Source organism: Falco rusticolus, chromosome 4, assembly GCF_015220075.1.
Source record: "Falco rusticolus isolate bFalRus1 chromosome 4, bFalRus1.pri, whole genome shotgun sequence".
Lineage (NCBI taxonomy): Eukaryota > Metazoa > Chordata > Aves > Falconiformes > Falconidae > Falco > Falco rusticolus.
This window is the reverse complement of record NC_051190.1, coordinates 30,248,171-30,266,483: the sequence shown is the minus strand read 5'-3', so window position 1 is coordinate 30,266,483 and position 18,313 is coordinate 30,248,171. Positions and strand designations below refer to the sequence as shown.

The 18,313-nt window shown below is 44.9% G+C and overlaps 3 protein-coding genes across 7 annotated transcripts in view; 1 reads left to right on the top strand and 2 right to left on the bottom strand.

Annotated features, from left to right (window-relative positions):
* Positions 1-388: 388 nt before the first annotated feature.
* Positions 389-3,327, bottom strand: MRM2 (mitochondrial rRNA methyltransferase 2). The gene is made up of 3 exons (XM_037386813.1): positions 3,219-3,327; positions 2,382-2,653; positions 389-1,694 (listed from the first exon to the last, which is right to left on the bottom strand). The coding sequence occupies exons 1-3, from the start codon at positions 3,248-3,250 to the stop codon at positions 1,270-1,272; spliced, it is 729 nt and encodes a 242-aa protein (XP_037242710.1). The 5' UTR covers positions 3,251-3,327; the 3' UTR covers positions 389-1,269.
* On the top strand, positions 2,842-7,800 carry NUDT1 (nudix hydrolase 1). Of its 3 annotated transcripts, none has more exons than XM_037386816.1 (4): positions 2,842-3,033; positions 3,708-3,864; positions 6,931-7,076; positions 7,292-7,800. In XM_037386816.1, the coding sequence occupies exons 2-4, from the start codon at positions 3,713-3,715 to the stop codon at positions 7,462-7,464; spliced, it is 471 nt and encodes a 156-aa protein (XP_037242713.1). In that variant the 5' UTR covers positions 2,842-3,033; positions 3,708-3,712; the 3' UTR covers positions 7,465-7,800. The 3 variants fall into 3 exon arrangements, with proteins under 3 accessions (XP_037242713.1, XP_037242711.1, XP_037242712.1); XM_037386814.1 differs by lacking the exon at positions 2,842-3,033 and adding an exon at positions 3,333-3,396; XM_037386815.1 differs by lacking the exon at positions 2,842-3,033 and adding an exon at positions 3,346-3,396 and having other exon boundaries at positions 3,688-3,864.
* A 570-nt stretch (positions 7,801-8,370) lies between these two features.
* Positions 8,371-18,313, bottom strand: part of SNX8 (sorting nexin 8) — a 29,047-nt gene continuing 19,104 nt past the window's right edge. For all 3 annotated transcript variants that reach the window (XM_037386811.1, XM_037386812.1, XM_037386810.1), the window contains 7 exons: positions 17,905-17,985; positions 16,772-16,932; positions 16,225-16,357; positions 15,042-15,110; positions 14,077-14,226; positions 13,517-13,666; positions 8,371-13,021 (listed from right to left, as the gene is read on the bottom strand). In XM_037386811.1, coding sequence (XP_037242708.1) covers positions 12,908-13,021; positions 13,517-13,666; positions 14,077-14,226; positions 15,042-15,110; positions 16,225-16,357; positions 16,772-16,932; positions 17,905-17,985 — 858 coding nt within the window. In that variant the 3' untranslated portion in view covers positions 8,371-12,907. The remainder of the gene's footprint in view (positions 13,022-13,516; positions 13,667-14,076; positions 14,227-15,041; positions 15,111-16,224; positions 16,358-16,771; positions 16,933-17,904; positions 17,986-18,313) is intronic.

The window sequence follows — 18,313 nt, the reverse complement described above, 5'->3', positions numbered from 1 at the left end:
CCAAAACCGCACTGTCCCCCGCTGCAACCCGGGACGGAGCCGCAGCGCTCCTGCCCGCGCATGGGCCGTCCTGCCCCACCGCCACTGCAGCCGGGGGAGCCAGCCCCAGCTCCCGCTGCGAGTCGCAGGCAGCAGTTTTCCCAGCAGCGCACACCAACGTTATTTTTTCCCCTTCCCAAACACACAAAGCAACACTCAACGCCCCGGTTCAGGCTGTTGGGCTGACGCTTCCGCACACACCGTTCAGTCTGGAGATCCAGCAGTTTCAAGCAGTTAATAGTTGATAAATCTGTAAGTCACCCCAAATAAAACATTTATAAGGAGAAAGACCTGGAAGCCTGAAAAAGTCAGTGGTGCCAGCCCATCTTACAACTCATGCCACAGTCGGTCTGATAAAAGCACTATTTAATGTAAAAGTTGTCACTTCCAGATAAGGCAGTGGCTAAATTTATTTTTCCAAACAGAATTCTAGCAATTCAATCAGTAATTCTCCGTGTCTAGGATCCAGGGAACATGTTGCCATTTCACCTAGAGAAACATCATTGCTCAAATACAAAACATTAGTGAAAACACAGGGGAAATTATCTTCTCAGTAGCAATGACCCTGCCCTCCTGTCATTTACGGGATTTATGAGTACCATGAAGTAGCAATTTCTAAATATAACCTGTCTTTAGAAAATGCAGTAGAGCCATCAGGCTGAATATTCCAGAGTCACGTCGCATACCCCGAGCGGCTGCCTTACAGATCGTACATGAGACAATGCAGATCCCGACACACATAAAAACGTTACCTATTTTTACATGTGCTAACAAATTGCACCAGCTTTTAAGAAAGATGAAGAGGCAACAAATTGGCTTAAACTCCCCTCACTGTTCCCTCTCATTCTGACAACCACCTTGATGGTTAGTCTCATATATGACATTAATAATGCAATGATTTTCAAGCATACATTAAAAACTCATATAATCACTGTTTTATTTTCATTTCCATTATGCCAGCCCCACAGGTTGCCTTTCAGATTATTCCTCTCCATACCCAACACTTTTCTCCACAGGTAAGAAGCTAGAATGGATGTCTCTGCTTGTATAATTAGTGGATAAACTCAGTAGGACACCATCCCGGTTTATTTTTGAAAAGCATGATGTACTTCATCAGAATTGCGTCAGATTTTCCCAGGGATGGGGGGATTTATTCTTTAAACACATGCCAAATTCAGATTTCCAATCAATGTTTGATCACCTGTTACGATAACCTGCTGTTCTCAGCCTTCATTTCCCTTTGTACAGTCTTGCCAAATAATAAGATTCAGCAGAGTCCTTCCGGCTGGCATGAGGCTTTATAGTTCTCACGTCTTGGAACTGCTCCTTCAGTCTGTTTTGCAGAAGATGTGACTCGTATCCATCCCAGAATTTACAAAGCATTGTTCCTTTTGGCTTTAAAATACTTCGGGACAGATTCAGCAGGCCTAAACACAGATTGATCTGCTTCTGATGATCCAGTTCTTTAATGCCTGTCGCATTAGGTGCCATGTCGCTTAAGATAACATCTACTTTCTCTGCAGGAAGCAGGCTCTGAATCGACCTCAGCGTGCTTGGGTCTGCAATGTCAGCCTCTGACAGGAACACTGCTCCTTCCAGAGGAGAAATCCGCAGGAGGTCAACACCAAGGACAAAGCCGGTGGGGACAGCAGGATCTAGATTATAAAAATGAATGACACACTGAACACTCATAGTGGTTGCAAACAACCTGCATATGCATGAGTGCCACGTTAGTCAATAAACAAAAACCGTATCACCTGCCATGTCTGGTCGTCTCATCCTTTGAGAGTTTGCTGTGTGCATCGGATGGATGGTTTGCTCTAAGCTAATCCATTCAAGACATGAAAACTCAGTTACTTTGGATAAGCAAGGGGTATTTTTCTTGGTTTTCTTCTGCTCTTTCAAGACTGACAGTCCAGATATCCTGGACAATAGTACAGATGATAACACCTTACCTTGTAAATATAAATGGCGTAACACACATAAAATGGACGTAGTGGTTACTACCATTTTTCAAGAAGGGAAATAAAAATTCAGAAAACCCAAGTTACCTGCTGGAGGCCACACCAATTTCAGAATGCAATGAAGGGATCTTCCCCACAGCAGTTAATCAGAACACCAGCACCACATGGCAAGTTTTTATTTCGCAAATATGATTTCTCCAGACGATACAAAGAGTCACTATTCACTGCCACACAGGCACACACCTTCAGGCTTCTATCGGTGACTGGCATTTGCCAGTACCCATGCCCTTCCCCACACCACCACCACACAGCTGAACCTTCTCACACACTTCAAGATGAGCATCATCCCCATCTTGTCTGCCAAAAACATGCGCTTACCGGTACCTAAGGCGTTGACCCTCTGTACTGCAACCTGGCTCCAAGCACCAGGTGCCGCTCCACAGTCAAGAACAGAAAGCCCCGGACGAAGAATATGAAGCTTGTCATCAATTTCCAGTAACTTGAACGCACTTCGGCAACGGTAATGCTGCTGCTTCGCTGCCTTGACAAAGGGGTCCCTCAAGTGCCGCTGCAGCCACCTGTGCTCAGTCCCAGATTTCTTCTGAAACCTTCCCGTGGTGTGTAGACATTTGCTCACCAAACGCCTACAGCTGCCCGGGATGAAAGGCAAGAGAATCAGTTAGTACATAACCACTATGTATTTCCAAAGTCTCCGTAGTACTTAATTCTAACATCGAATACAGCTCCTCCCAGGCTGAAAAAAAAAAGCCGGCAAATTGAGTCTTGGCACCTTTAGCTACCAGGTCTACCCACAAGAGAAGGGCCGTGTTTCATTGCGGCCTCACGGGTGGAACCTGAGGAGAGGCGGGAAGGAGGGAGGGCCGCGCTCCGCCGCCGGCGGCGCAACATGGCAAAGGGACCCCAGCAAGGGCCAGGGCGGCCTCCATCAGCCCCTCAGGGGAAGCAGGGCCACCCCAGCTCCCGGAGGCTCCCTCCCGGCTGCGGCCACGCTGCTACCGTCGCTTTCCAGGTAATGAACCCCGTTCCAGCATTCCCGACAAACCCAAATGGCCCGTTACCCGTTCCTGACAAAAACTTCAGGCGCCGGGACTACGGCCGCACCTCGCCGGGGCCGCCCCACCGACCCCCGGTTCAAGGCGGGACCCGGCGGCCCGGCGCGGCGCCTGGGATCCCCTCAGCGGCCCCGCCACGCACTTGCCAACGGCGGCGCCCCCCGGCCACGCCATGGCGGCCGCCTCAGCCCGCCCTCGTCCCTCACGGCGGCCAGGGGCGGGCCGGGGGCGGGCCGGGAGCGGCGGCGGCGCGGGAAGGGCCGGGCCGGTGCTGAGGGGAAGAGGCGGCGGCAGGCGGGAAAGCCGGGCGTTGGGCAGAGGTGCTGGGGGGTCTCGGCTTACGGTTTGGGGAAGGGCTGCGGAGGGGTCAGGGGTTTGGGGGGAAGGCTGTTGGGGGCAAGGGATTTGGGAAGGGGGAGCAGCGGAGCAAGGGTCGGTGGGGAGCGCTAGAGGAGTAGGCGCTGGGGGACCAAGGTCTGGGCCGGGGGTGGCGGGCACCAGGCATTTATGGAGGGGGTGCTGGCTGTTTGGGGGGTGAGGGGCTGTCTGCGCCCCCTGGGCCGGGGGAGCGGCCCGGCCTCCCCGCTGAGGGTGCCGGGGCCCTGGTGCAGCCTCCTCGCCTCTCGCCCAGGAGCCATGTGCACGACCAGGCTCTTCACCCTGGTGCTGGTGGTGCAGCCGCCCCGCGTCCTGCTGGGCATGAAGAAGCGGGGCTTTGGCGCCGGGCTGTGGAACGGCTTCGGGGGCAAGGTGCAGCCGGGGGAGAGCATCGAGGAGGCTGCTCGCAGGTGAGGCCTGGCCCGGCTCGGCCACTCCCCCGGGCAGAGGCAAGTGTTGAGGCACAGCTTGGGCCCTGGAGGCGTTAGACCCTTTGTGGTGGGCTGCAGGCGGGGTTACCGCAGCTCAGCTGAGCAGTAACACCCTCCTCATAGCGTAACCAGTGTGTTACCCACCCGCGCAGTCACGAGCCTCCTCTGAACAGAGAAAATCACCTGCTGCACAGGTGATGAGGGTTCATCCAAATGCACAAAGAAACAGGATTGCTCCCCACTGCCTGTCATCTGCAAACCTTTAATTGTCGTCCAGTCCCTAACTGGAAGTTACCAAGTGTCCTCCTTCCCATCTCCTGGACTCTGATTTAAACTGAGACTTGTTCTTCTAGTGGTGGACAGAGGTTCTTGCACTGTTCAGAAAGGTGCAGAGTTGAATTACAGCTACATAGCAGAATTGCAGCTTATGCAAGTGTACCGCCTATCACTTAAATTTTGAAGCTGTTTATTGTTTAAATTTGGAAGCTGTTGAGCAGTTGCAACTTCGCAGTAGCATTTGTAGTACTGTGTGAAAACACAGTGATGGAATAGTAGAAATTCTCAGGGGTCTTTTATGAAAGGCAGCATGGAAATTTATTACTTGATTGCATGGTGACATTTTTAAGCGTAATGCTGAGTTAGGGAATTGCGTTCCATCAGTACAGAGGTACAGTACCGTTTTTTTAAGCTTTTAGTACTGATTTCTTGAAGTTCTTCTGCCTAGTCATTAAAATGAAATAGCAGATCACAGCTGAACTGTGAAATGCCTTTAAAAACTAGGTACCTCACTCTTTTACCTGAATGCTGCTGATACAAAGCTTCACTTTGCCACCTCCTTACCTTCTGATACATGCCCAGAATTGCCCTCGCACCTGCAGGAAGATCAATGTTGGTGTGCTAACAGCTACCCAACAGCTTTTGCCCTGAACCGTCTCCTCAGCTGTGCTGGTGCAACCACCGGGGTTCTGTGGTGAGCGCATCCAGGGGACGGAAGGACCCTCTGTGCAGATGCGCACCCAGCAGTGCACGGTGTTAATGTACCATGTAACATACATGCTTACATCATGGTTGGTTGTGTAATTTACCAACCCTGAGTGGAAGGAGGGAGATCAGTTTTGTTACTTAAAGCAAGTCTTCATTTGCTAGGCTTACACTGCTGCTGACTGTGCTGTAAAGCTAATGATTTAACTTAGCATTTGATCTCCTAGGTGCGTGTTTGTCTGTGCTAGCCCAGAGTTAGAAACTGGAGCTTTAGTCCATTTGAAATGTTAAGTGATAATAGTTTCAATTTAAGTGCAATGTGCCACAGCACAGCCACCACCTGCTGCTGTGGACCAGTCCAGTCCTCATCCCTTTCAACACAGCTGGTAGGAGTCTCCTGCAGAATGACACAACTGATTCCCACTGAGGTCAGCTGGGCAGGAAGCAGTCGCCAGAGCCAGGGCCAGCTAGACACACAGCCCACCTTCCTGGTGGACCACCACTGTTGCAGTGCTGCCTCAGGGTGCAGCTCTTCTCCAGGAAGTGTCACACAGTCCAAATCAAACTGAACTTGCACCACCTCTGCTCTGTATTCGGAGCTGAGGTGTTAGGCTGTGGTTCCGTGTTGCACTGTCTCAGTTGGGTTTGCAGCAGCATAAGGTGAAGTGTCCTCACAGCACAGATAGTTAAATATTCAACTGAAACATGAACAAGTTTCCCATATTGGTAAGATTTCCATCCTCTGCTGGATATACCACATTCCTGTGAGCACCTGGGCACCCGCAGCTCCTCAGTGGCACACCTTCTGTGGCAGCATTTAGCTAGTTCATTATTTCTAGCTTTCTACCCATAATGTTTCCACTTACTATATATGGAGCCAAACAGCTGACAGATAAATTGCTTGGAGAATAATAGCAGTGTTGTGCTTTGTTGTTCAGTTATTGCAGCCTGTAAAATGAGGCTTTTAGATTTGTTGCTGGAAAACTGCTTCCACTTTTGACATAGATTCTCAGGAAGATTAAGCTGGGATGTAATTTTGAAGGATGGGATCCATGAAATTGATGCCAAAGAAAGCTGGAGCCTTACAGATCATTTCCATTACATTTTAAAATTGTTACTGCCAAATATGCAACAACATTAATTATTAACCTCAGCTGAAGATACACTGTTTCAAAGTATTCCTAATTTTTGTACATTAGAAAAACCATGACTAACTTCAAGCTGTGCTGATTCTGTTGGAGGTAGGTAAAAATAAAAAAAGCCCCAAGTGTGTAGTGGTAAACAGAGCAAGTAATTGAATGTGCTTCGGGTAGCTGTGCAAGGTGATGCATGGAAAAGCGCTGTCTGGCAAGTCTCTAAAAGTGCTCTCGGAAGTCTTGCCTTCTAGCCTCTCTTTATGCTAACTGTACTTCCAAGGAGCAGAAATAGCAAGTTTACACAATTCATTTGTATTTTTTATATGGCATTTGAATCTGAGACTGTATTCCTAACATTCTGTGTGCAAATGATTTTATGTAGTGTGTAGTGTTATTTAAATAAGCTTCAGTTAGCCTCAGTAGCCAATTTTGTAGCAAGTATAGGTAGATGCTCTAGTAGTTACGACCTGCTTCCCCACAATTCTAAAAGCTTTAGCTTGAAGTTGGCAAAACCTTTTGCCTGTGTAAGTGAAGTGCATCTCTGAGCTCTTAAGCCACATCCAGCTACAGTCATATGAGGGTTAGCCTGCTTCACACTTATCTCAGAAAGGATCGCCACATTGCAAGGAATGTAAATTATACTAAACAATCAATTTTCCTGAATCTTCCCCTTCCAACATATTTTCCTACCAGCCTTTAGGAGCTTGAGGTAACATACAAGCCCATCTGACCTGGCTCCAGTGTGATGTAAGCAGGTTCATAGTTTGGTGCAAGCCGGAACTCTGCTGTGCCCGGCTTTGTTTTACAGGTGCAGCTTTCACCTTTGGTTCACTTGAGGTGTTTTGAATCTCTGAGTAAAGCTAATGACTGCCTTTTTGTTCTCCCACTGCTCGCTTTCATGTCAAGAGGTCTATGTCTTGTCCTACAGGGAGCTCCTGGAGGAGAGTGGACTGACTGTGGACACCTTGCAGAAGATGGGTCAGATCACGTTTGAATTTGTGGGCAACCCTGAACTCATGGATGTCCACATTTTCCGGGCAGATCATTTTCATGGAGAGCCAACAGAAAGTGACGGTAGGTAGCTAGCGGAGGGGAAGGAAGGATGTACATTCTTTTCTGAGACAGTATTGCTCTTAAGAAATGCAGAACTACTCATACCAAAATCCCTTTGAGAAGGGAGGAGCTGGGCTCTAGAGGGAAGCTGCTTGTTGACAGGTATTCCAAGTCTAGGCAGAAAAAAAAACCCAAGAGAAAGGCTCATGCAAAATTCTTCTGTTTTCTCCCACCAGAAATGCGCCCACAGTGGTTTCAGCTGGATGAGGTGCCATTCAAGCACATGTGGGCAGATGATATCTATTGGTTTCCCCTGGTGCTTCAGAAAAAGTTGTTTCGTGGCTATTTTAAGTTCCAGGGACAAGACACTATCCTGGAGCACACCCTGAAAGAAGTGGAGGAAGTTTAAGAAAACGGAAGTATCCAGCCCGCATGCTGCTGCCCACATTGGGCTAGGACACCATGAGTACTACTTACAAGGGTCTCCTTTCTCAACTCTCCAGCAAAGGAGACTTATTTGCCAGGTCACTGGGAAGTAAGGAAAACAAGGGGGTTTCCCAAGAGCAGAAATACAAGTAATGAGATTTTCCATGTTGTGAAGTCCCTGGCTGTGGTAGACTTCAGTGGTTACGCATTGCAGCTATTAAAAACTTAAGTGTTAACCCTTCACAGGTGGCTGACTTTTTAGGTTTTTCCCTTGTAGCTGGAAATGTTTTTAAAGATTAAAAATACTTTTTCAGTAGAAGCATGTGGTGTTCTGTTGTAAGCAGCTGGCTACCTTCTAGACTGTTTAAGGGCCTTTCAGAAGTTGGCTTTCTTTCACAGAAAGATTAAGTGGACTGTGATGCAGCACAATCAATTATCTTCTCTGCCAGTTTCTATACAGTTCCCTATTCAGCATTACTTTCAGGGCCAAGGTGAGGCTCGGCCAGTGCTGTGAAAGCCTTTTAAAAAAAAGTTGAGGTAGAGATTCCTTCAGGATGCTCCAGCTGAACACAGTATAAGGTTGTAGGAGTTAAGAAAACAAAAGTCAGTGGTAGATGTACAGCCCTACTCAAGCCCTGCTTTCGCTCTTGCAGATCCTGTCCTGACCTTGAACCGTTTTGAGCATTTCAGGTAAAAATTATGTTGAACAAAATCAACTTTCAGCAAGTCCATGCTGCAAAGTGCCACCACCTATAGCTGCAAGCTTTGTCACGTGTTGGTAGCAGGTGACCTGTTCAGCATTCAGGTCAGCCCAACACAGCACACTGGGCAGCAAAAGCTTAATCAAACTGTTAGAAATAACACATCACATATGTAACTTCTTACACAAGTTTTGTTTTGTTTTTTTTGTTTTAAACACTTTTACAAACACATATAACACTTACAGATAGAATCTTGGAATGTAATATAGGATCTGTAAACATTTCCAGTCTACCAGTTGTAGTAATAGTTCTTTAATTCCTGCATTTGGATAAAGTGCTTCATACATAAGGCTATTTGAGCAAAGCAAAGATACAGGATATTCCAGGCAGGCAAAATTCACACCCTCTGAACAAGATAGTTTCTTCTTGTCTCCCTCCAGCAGTTCTGAATAATTTATACCACTCAAAAATGCCCTTCTTCATATGCTCAGTCAGCCACAGCTCAGACTTCGAGCTAACACCTTAGAATCTTTCTTTTCCTTTTGTGCTGCTTAGGGGTTTTGATACTCACCTCTGCTTCTGACATAGCAGTAAGGGTTTCTGGCTTCAAGGCAAGTAGAGGAGAGAAAATAAGCACAAGGTGATAGGTAGCTTGTAACAGGGCGTAAGAGCTTACTGTGTGGTAGGAAAGTGAATGACTGGCAGCCGATACCTGTTTCATTATCTTGATCTATTTCCTGGTAGAAACTGTACATTGCATGGTGAGGGAGCAAATTACCTTCTGTTCCTCCAGGAGTTCAGGCAGAAAAAGAATAAGTGCGGCTCAGGCTTGCACTTCTGTTTGCTATCCCCTCTTCTGCAGTCACTTCAATCCCTTTATGAAGATGCTTTCACCAGCACTGACTTCTAGCTTGTGCCAGAGTAGTGAACCTGCTGCAGCTATGGAGATTGGCATGTTTTAAGTAAGTTCTGTCCCCAGCTGGTGATCTTTGTCTTTTAGGAAACAGCTCAAACTGAAAATTGTAAATTAGCCTGTTACAAAGTGCAGGAATTACACCCTTGCATTAGCAAAGTAGAAGAGTAAAAGCACTGGGATGCAGCAAGGCACTGTTGAAAATATGTTACAACTTAGGAGAAGCAACTTGTAAGGAAGATGGAAGGAGAGAGAAAGAAGGATCAAAGATTAAGGTTGTACTGTAAATATAGTTTGGAAAGCCTTTCAACACACAATACTGGTCAAAAAGCCTGTATATTGCTACTTTACAGCTTGAAGCAGAGGAGATCTCAGGAGTGCCAAAAGCATATAGCCCTTTTGATAAAATAATTTTCAGGCAAAGTTCAGGTTCTCGGCTGTTTAGTGCCCAGGTATGTCCATGACAGATTTGACACTGACAGAACAATTAGAGGCCTTTTCTACCGTTACTATTTTGCACACATGAAAGTCCCTGTGACTTTAAGCAATACACAGAAAGCTTCCATTCAAGAAGGCACATTAACTCTTTGGCGCTACATCTTGGAGGAGCATCAGTTCTTGGATAGGCAGCACACACTCTTCAATTGCTCTTCTGGTTTGCTTAGTGTTTATTGCAGTCTACCCAGCCACCAGCAACAGAACCAGCTCGCATTAAGTCTTGTTCTCACCCTTGCGTATAGCTAGGCTGTTCGCTGCAGAAGGCAATAGCATGGAGGTAACTAGAACTGTTTCCCCTACACTGACTAGGGGAGACTGACAACTGAAGTCATCTCGATTGATTCCCTGCTGCTTTCCTCTAGAGGAAGGAAGCTGTACTTGATGCTGCTCTCCGAGTCTTGACAGATCCCTACACTAAACAGAACAAAACCACTAAGGAAATCCCTCACATATGGAGGTAAACATCACAGTGCTATTTGCACACTGACTAGTCTCCCAAAAATAACGTTTGCAAACTACTGGTTGTGTGAAATAGCACATCCATGTACTTAGGAATGAGACAGAAGCTTGACAGTTCAGTATGAAATGAACTCTGAAAGTGCTGTTAGCTGTATCAGCTTTGAGAATACTAGGCCTCCGTTCTCAAAATACTACTTGAACAGAGTAAAACCAAGACAAGAAAACCTCATCCCCAAAACTGCTCTCCTCAAAGAGGCAAGGGCTGACAACAGAGGAATGGGTGTTCTCTCAAAACAACATAATTCCAGTTTCTTATAGGTCATGTGGTCTCTGTTTATCGTTGTTACAGTCTCCGCATTTGGACTGCAGAATTCTTGCTTTGAAGCAGAACAGGAAAGAGGAGTTAGTTTAAAGCCCAAATGTGGTTTTGGTGTTTTTCTGGTTTTTTGTTTTTAAATAAAGCCCAAAACTGAAACTTTTTTTCTACATATGAGAAGTACGAAGTTCCATTCGGGCTAATGCTTTGCAAATGCTCCTACAGAACATAGCCCAGTCACCTACCCCAGCCAGCCAAACTACACAGAAGATCCATCATACAGATACCAGATCTTGCCCCAAAACATAACAGTATTTTCAGTCTGGCTGTTCCCTCATTTAGCCTTGCTTGCCTGATGTGGTGAGGATGGGTACCAAGACTAACCAAGTGACAGGCCATAACCAGTCAGCACCTTCTAAAGGTGCTAGGAGCAAAGAGCATTTAAAAACAGGGTGACACACTTTCCACACCACAATCTATCTTCCTAATCAAGACAAGGTCAGGCAGAAAAACCTTTTGTGCCGTTCTTGAGACAGTATCTTGTTACTGCACTGTAGAAACATCTCCCTCCCCAGCCAGTTTGCTCTTGAGCTTGTGAGCAGAATCTCTTCTGCATCGCTTTGGAAATCTTCAGGAGAGAGAATCAGATCTGTCACAGCCATTTGCAGTTAATCTCTCTCGCTGGACAAGGCCAATACACAGTGAGGCAAGACTCAGAAGAGAGTTACCATTTAAATTGCTATAAAAAGCTCTTAATAATACATTCTCAGCAAGGCTGTTAAACAAGATACCCTACATACTCTTCAAGGCTCAACACCCAAGAAATTCACCCACATAAATGCACGTTACCACATTTTGAAGGGTATGTGTAATGGTTATGACAGTCTCATGAAACTGGGCAAGAAACTTCTTATCTTGCTCCTAGCTGAAGGAACTAACCCATAATTTTCACCTGGACTAAGAGCAGCTTCATGCTGCATTGAATTTTCTAAATTAAAAAGAAAAAAAGCTTTTGTGATTGGATGATTTAAATATATTTCCTGCTAATAGGGAAGTTCCTCAATGGGAAAATACTGTAATGGTTCCAGTTTGACAGTGAGCACTCATCCTTGTTAACGTGCTTCCTTTTTACCCGCTCAAAGAAAACGCTAAGAAGCCAAGTCTCAAATTCCCCTTTGGCAGCTATTTCGACCCCAGAGAAGTTAAGTTCAGGGGGGTCCTGTTCATGCAGAGTTTTGCTGCATACACTTGCAGTTCTCTTGTTATCGGCTTGTCTGGAGGATATGCACAATTTCCCCTAAGGTAACATAACATGCAAGTTCTCCTCCCCCTACCCTTTACCTCTAAGGGAAAGTCACCAGAGATACAAAGTGAAACATGGACAATGTTTAGTCCCTTTATCAGAGTCACAAATTGTTCTGAAAACCCCATTACCAAGGACCCTGCTATTTTGAGTTAGAGAACGGTCACTTCATTGTCTTCCCTTCTTCACAAACACACTCCAATGCTACCCACAGCCAGAAAAAAGAATGACAGTAACATCCTGATAAGTACTGATGAACTTTATCAGCATTGTGTCCCAGCCTGCTGGCGTAACAGGATACTTCACCTGATACTAGACCAAAGAAAACACCAGCCTTAGGCTCAGCAGCTCTCCAATAGTCCTGAACAGCTACTCAACAGATGGATGTCAAAACCCCCAGAAGAAAATAAACAAGCTACCTTGTAGCTGTTCTGCTCGTATAGTGGCAGTGGTTTACAATTAAGCAGTGTTTTATTCAATTATTTTCTCATTTATGCCAGGCAAACTCCTCTGAGTTCCTGAACCGAGTTGTCTTTGGCCCCAAACTGGAAAATACAAGCAAGTGCCTAGGCTGTCCTGCCACTGTGAACTGAAACACACTGACAGCACAGTCCGCCTAGCCCTGCTGAGAAAATTACCATCACACAGCAGCGCTGACCCCTGCCCAGCTGGGTTACGAATCCAACCACGCCATTCATGTATTCTGTGCTAAGGTCTAGCAGGAAGAAATCAAATCCATACACCTATCAATGAGGTGGGGGATGGCTTTCAGCTTTCCTTATGCACGCATGTCCCTAACACAGGATCTCCCTAGCTTAAAAGGCAATCCATCTCTACTACAAACAAGTGCTTCAGATATCCTGTTCATCTCAGCACTTCAGAGATGTGTCAGCGTGTGTGCAGATAAACATCCAAGGACTGTTAGTACAAGATGCAGAGGCATCAGCTACAACACCACAGCGCTCACTGCACCAGGTCACATCCTGACCCCATGAAGAGTGTCTGCAGGATGAACATCAGCTCTGCCCTAGAGTATTTAAAAATTAAGAGACTGTCTTTGTATCGGTATGTTCTGCCCCAAATCCAGTCTGTCTAAATTGGAGAGCAGCTCAAAGCAGCAGTATTTAAAAAAAAAAAAAAAAAAAGCTGTTTGGAGGATTCATTCTAACATTTGGAGGTAGAGGTCCCACCCCTTCATTGACTGCACTTCTTGCTCCATGCTAGATGCTCAGAGCATTAATTGGAGAAGAAGTTTCCCTCTGGAGGTGACAATGGTGGAGTTGGCATACTGCTAGATCCCACGAAGAGGCAGCTTAGCTTCGGCTTCAATTCATTCCAAACTTTACTCATCTGTGAGTAGAAAATGAGAGAAGACAGGTATGACAACACAGAAGGCCATCATCTCACCACACCATTTTAGCAGTACTTTCAGTGTATTCAAAAACACAACACAAATTTGCTGAAGTGCTTTGGGAAAGTCCAGTGGACCCAGATTGTCCCTTTCAGACTGGTGCTACAATGCAGTGCTCTGAACGTTTTACTGAGCATGCAGGCTAAGGAATTTCCCATACCTTGGTCAAGCTCCTTCACTGAAGGGAAAGAAGGGAGCTGAAGGGGAAGAGACTTTTCTAATATAATGAACGTAAGAAAGTCTATATATGGGAATGCTGAAGGTCCTATTTAGGGGTTAATAAAAGGGAGCTCTTGAATTTCCAGCAAAACCCAGGAAGCTGTTCCTTGTCCTATAATTTCTGTGCAGCATAACAAAAAACAGATTCACCTAGCAAACACATTCAAATTCTCATTTGTAATTTGGGAAAAAGAATACAGTCCAGAAGAACTCACCTCTTTGTGACCCTGGATCTGGGAGTTGACAAAGGCCCCCAAAATGTGAGACGTGAGAGGCAGATAGATGTGGATAAGCTGTGTCTCCTGATGCAGGCAATAGAGAGAGAAGTAATTCCGCAGCTCCATGGTTAGGATAGCATTTTCTTGCTGAAAGAACAGAAACTCTGTGAAATACGTTGCCAGGAAGAGGGTGCCAAGGAGGTTCACTTGCAGCAGGAGAAAACAGCATTCCTCACCATACTAGCAATTCAAGCACATACCAAACCCCTAAAAAAGCAGTTCCTAAACCCATTTGATATGGCAACAACTGCACTTCCCATCCTGCAGACTATTGCTTTCCACAGCTCCTGCAAATGACATGTTGCCAAAGAGCCAGTAGTAGTAAGTGTTGCGGAAAACAAACGCATTTTCCATGCAGCACAGCAGGTAGCTCATATTACCCAAAGCACAAGTTACCCTTTCAGTCTAATGGCTTTCTGCAAATACGGCCGAGCTACACAGTGGCACCATTACAGGAGTCCAGTACTGCCCTTTGCTGTCCCAGGCACCTCCCCTACCTCCACAATCCGAGACTCCAATTGCTCCACAGATTCTGGTTCTTTGTTCTGCACAGTGGCACTCATCATCTGCTTCTTCATCATGCTGTACTTATGCAAGGCTCGCTGGTGCTTGTGCAATACCCCCTTCTCATGTCTTTCACACAGGTCCTTTACAGGAAAAGGAAAAAAAGAGGTACATAGTGGAAGCTAAGAGACAGCAAGCACACAAGCCAAGTACGTCAGGAACACAAACGCATAGTCACACTTTACGTAATTTCTATGCTGTTGATTTTTGTTTCTTTGCTTTCAAGAGGGTCAAAAAATGTTGGCAGTTAAGAATTCAAGAAACAAAACTGCTTGGACCCAGACCAGCGAGCTTAAGAGGCAATCTGAAGCATCACTTCTGCCAACATTTTGGATCTTATCAGGCCTCTTATCTCTTGCTTCCTTCTCAATATTAAGTGCTTGCAATTAACTGTGGTAAGAGCTTGCCAGTGTCCTATTTGCTTGCCAGTGTCCCATCCAGGCCTGGGAATGGCAGGAGAGGCTGCCACATACAGTTTCAGTAGGTGCTTCTAAAGAAAAGTGCCTTTGACGAGAAGATTAATATTAACAGAAATTCTTTCATTTGTAACTGAGCTCACGCCTCCATGAACAAACCCCTAGTGATCTAATTCACTGCTTTGACTCAAAAGCAGCCAAATCTGAAAAAAAGGTTAGCTGATCCATATAGTTCAAGCAGTCATATTTTTAAATTCCTTACAGCATTTGCTGTTTGCAAGTTCTTGTCACAAGATGAGCTGATCACTAAGGCTACAGAGCTAGCTACGGCCAACAGCCACTCCCCTCCCTCTGCCAGATGCCCAGTTTGCCTCTGAACTGGCCTCCCAGACAGTTTTCCATCCAGTTGGCGTTACACCCTCTAAAGAGCACAAGCTTGCGCTAAACAACTTTCTCATTGGCAGAAGAACAGCAGAGCTCACTTTATAGGACTGGAGTAAATCCAGGAAAAGGTTCAGCTTCTCCACCACATCATTCTCTTCCTGTTTACCCTAGAAAACAAGGAAAAAAGTACATTTTATGTAAGCCCGGCAAGAATCAACATCACAGTTCACATCCTTACACCATGCAAGCCCTCCACTGTATTCTCAAGGGCATATCAACACTTACACAAGCACATCAAAAATCTTTCAGATTGCACTGGCATGTTAAGTCTTCAGCAAGCAGAACAAAGATCTGACTGGAGCAGGAACAGCTTTTCCAACTGACTGATCATTCTAACAAGAAGAGTTAGTTTCACAGTCCTGTGTGTCAGTTTCTTTTGGCTCACTCTGCCTGGAATTTCTTGCTTTTGCAGATTCCTCCAATCTTTCATCTTGTAGTTATCTTACCAGGTAACTAGTCCATTAAAGTTATAAATGCCTGCATGTTCCCCATAACAGTTCATGCATCAGAAGTCAGAGATGAGACACCAAGCCAAATTTCACTACTTGTTTTTTTTTATTTTACAAAATCTGTCTTTTCTCCTGTATCAAAAGAGCTCTCCAGAGCATAAACTCTGGAGAAAAAGACCTGGTCTGACGGATCTATAAAAGCATGCTGAGTATTTTAACACAATGAGATGAAGTGAAGAAGAAACTATCACTATTACTTTTCCTTTCCAGACTGTCATGCTCTCACATTATTTTAACAGTCATTATCACACTGCACACTTACACAGGAACATGATGCTTCTGTCTGAAAGACTCCCATGTAATGTTTAAGAACATGAATGCCAAAATTTGATTCAGAAATTAGTTCTTTCAGATTCTCTGTAGCAGATTAATAAAACAGAATGCAGGACTTCTGGACAGCTCAGTACAGTAGTACAACTTAACCTGTCCAATAACCATTTGGAATAAAAATAGAAAGCAGGCTTTTCCCTCCTTTCTCTTGCCCATTATATTTTTTCCCCAACTTAAACACAGTCCAGGTTCTTCATTTGAAGAATGAACAAGCTTGAACAAGCGGGCTGGTGGCTGAGGATGTGAGTTTGGACTACTATTTTCCTTTCAACTCTTTAGAGTGCCTATGTCCACAGAGCTCATGATTCAAGATGAAAGACAGCAATGTGCTCGCTTTGTTTTACAAAAAGAAGGAAAAAAAAGGAAAAAGTAAAGAACTCACCTGCTGCACAGCCTTATCTGCCAGAAGTGCAAATTCAACAGACAGACCCTTCAAGGCTTGTTTCAGGGTCCCCCATGTGCTATTATTCAATGCAGCCCAGGAAGGAAGCGGTGTAGTGTCTGAGCCCAAAGCACTAGGAGGAGATAAGTAGTATTCAAATCTAGGAGACAAATTCCACTAAGCAGATACACTTATTTGCAGAGAGCCGTTCAGAGTTTAAAATCTGTTTAAATAGCGTGCAGTGCTAAGCTACTACTGCACAATCACAAATACAGAGCTGTGTATATACTGGGGGAAAAAAACACTAAAACCAGCACCTGAATGTCAAGGTATTGTATTTTCTTTCCTCTTTCTCTATGGAACATAACCTTAGTGGAAAGCATGCAACTTCTTCTTTTATAGTAGGAAAAATTTTATTATGACCTACAACATACATTGAAATGCCCATTCTTACCAGACTATTTGCAGGTAAACCTTAAAACAGTTTTCAGTTGTGAAAGAACAGCAGAAAAGTTCACAATAGCAAATCCTCTTCCTGCCAACCTACCTTAGCTCCTTTCCAAATATGAGAAGATCTGAGGCATTATCAATGGCTCGAGAAGCTATCCTCTCCGCACGGTCCCGAAGCTTATAGAAGCTATTATAAATATTTCTGATGAGCTCCCTGCTGGCAGCAAACTGGGCTTGTATGTCAGCTGGAAGGAAGTCCTAAAGAAACACAAGAGAGATTAATAGTGGACAAATCAGATGCACATTCACATATGTTAACGGTGGGCATACCATATAGTCAGAAGAGAGACAGGTTTCCCTCTCGCGCACGCTCTCTCATGCCATGCTGTAACAACCCTGAACAGATTAGCTTCACGATTGAGGTGTCCAAGTCAGATGTCATACAAATACTCCTAATTTGCAGAGGCAGAATGAGATTCAAATACCAGGTGTAGAGATTTGGCAAACTCCGTGATTCTACTATGCAGTTAAAATGGAGTTTGTGAGGTTTCAAGCTCACAGGTTCTGATCTGACGCTACTAGTAACTGCCAGCTCGGCAAAGTCAAGCATGTACTGAAAGTTCAGCTCTTTTTGACCTGTGTATCACTGGTAAAAGCCTGAATTAAGCTCCAGTTGCAAAACCTTCTGCTAGTATTGCAGGAACCTGAACAACCACTTGCTTTAAAATTGCCCAATGAACACAGCGAATGTCTATTTAAAAATCACCACAGCACTAATCACTGGGATAAAAAGATATACGGAGAACTTAACTAACTTCTCTATAACAGTCCAAATTACCCTCCCACAGGGAGACGACGACAGACAGAATGAGGGCATGAATACACGGGGAAGACATCAATCTAGATATTAGCTTTTAAATTGTACAGTATGTGAGTGAGTTTGTTATGCAAGTACAAGTAATCGCCAAGAAACATGTTCTGAGCAGGATTCATTATGTAATCTCCGTCATATTCATGTACCAGCATTTAGCCAGAAATGTCAGGCCCTTAAGAGGCAAACATTTATTTGATCTTTTTGATAAAAATACAAGTTTTAAAGTCCTTCAAACTTCAGAAACAACTGTCTCCTACCTAAGGTCTCCATCACTCAACAAATGCCATAACTGATCCACCTGGAGGAGAGCACCACTGAAACTGGAACAATATTTTGCAAGAAATTCACATACATACCTTGGCCTGGGTTGCTAATCTGCAAGTCATAAATTCATCTCCTACTCCCTGGACCAACTCTCTTAGCTTATTCTGTACATCCTGGAGAAGATACAGAATCAAATGAGCATGAAAGAACTAAGTAATGCACAGCAGTTCACACAGGTCTAGGACATATAGCAACAATAAGGCACAACTTAGCAGATACAGCTTTACCCAGGTTATATTTAATTTAAGAAAAAGCATTATACATATTCCCCTAAGAACAGTTATCATTTTCAAAATACTGTACTCCTGGCCTTGAGTGAAATTACCTTTCACTTTCCAGCTGTAGAAATACTTACTGAGAGAAAATTCTCATCACAAGAAGCAACAATCTGTAGGTCAAAAGCCATTCTGAACTCTGCCCAGCGAAGCAGTTACAGAGATA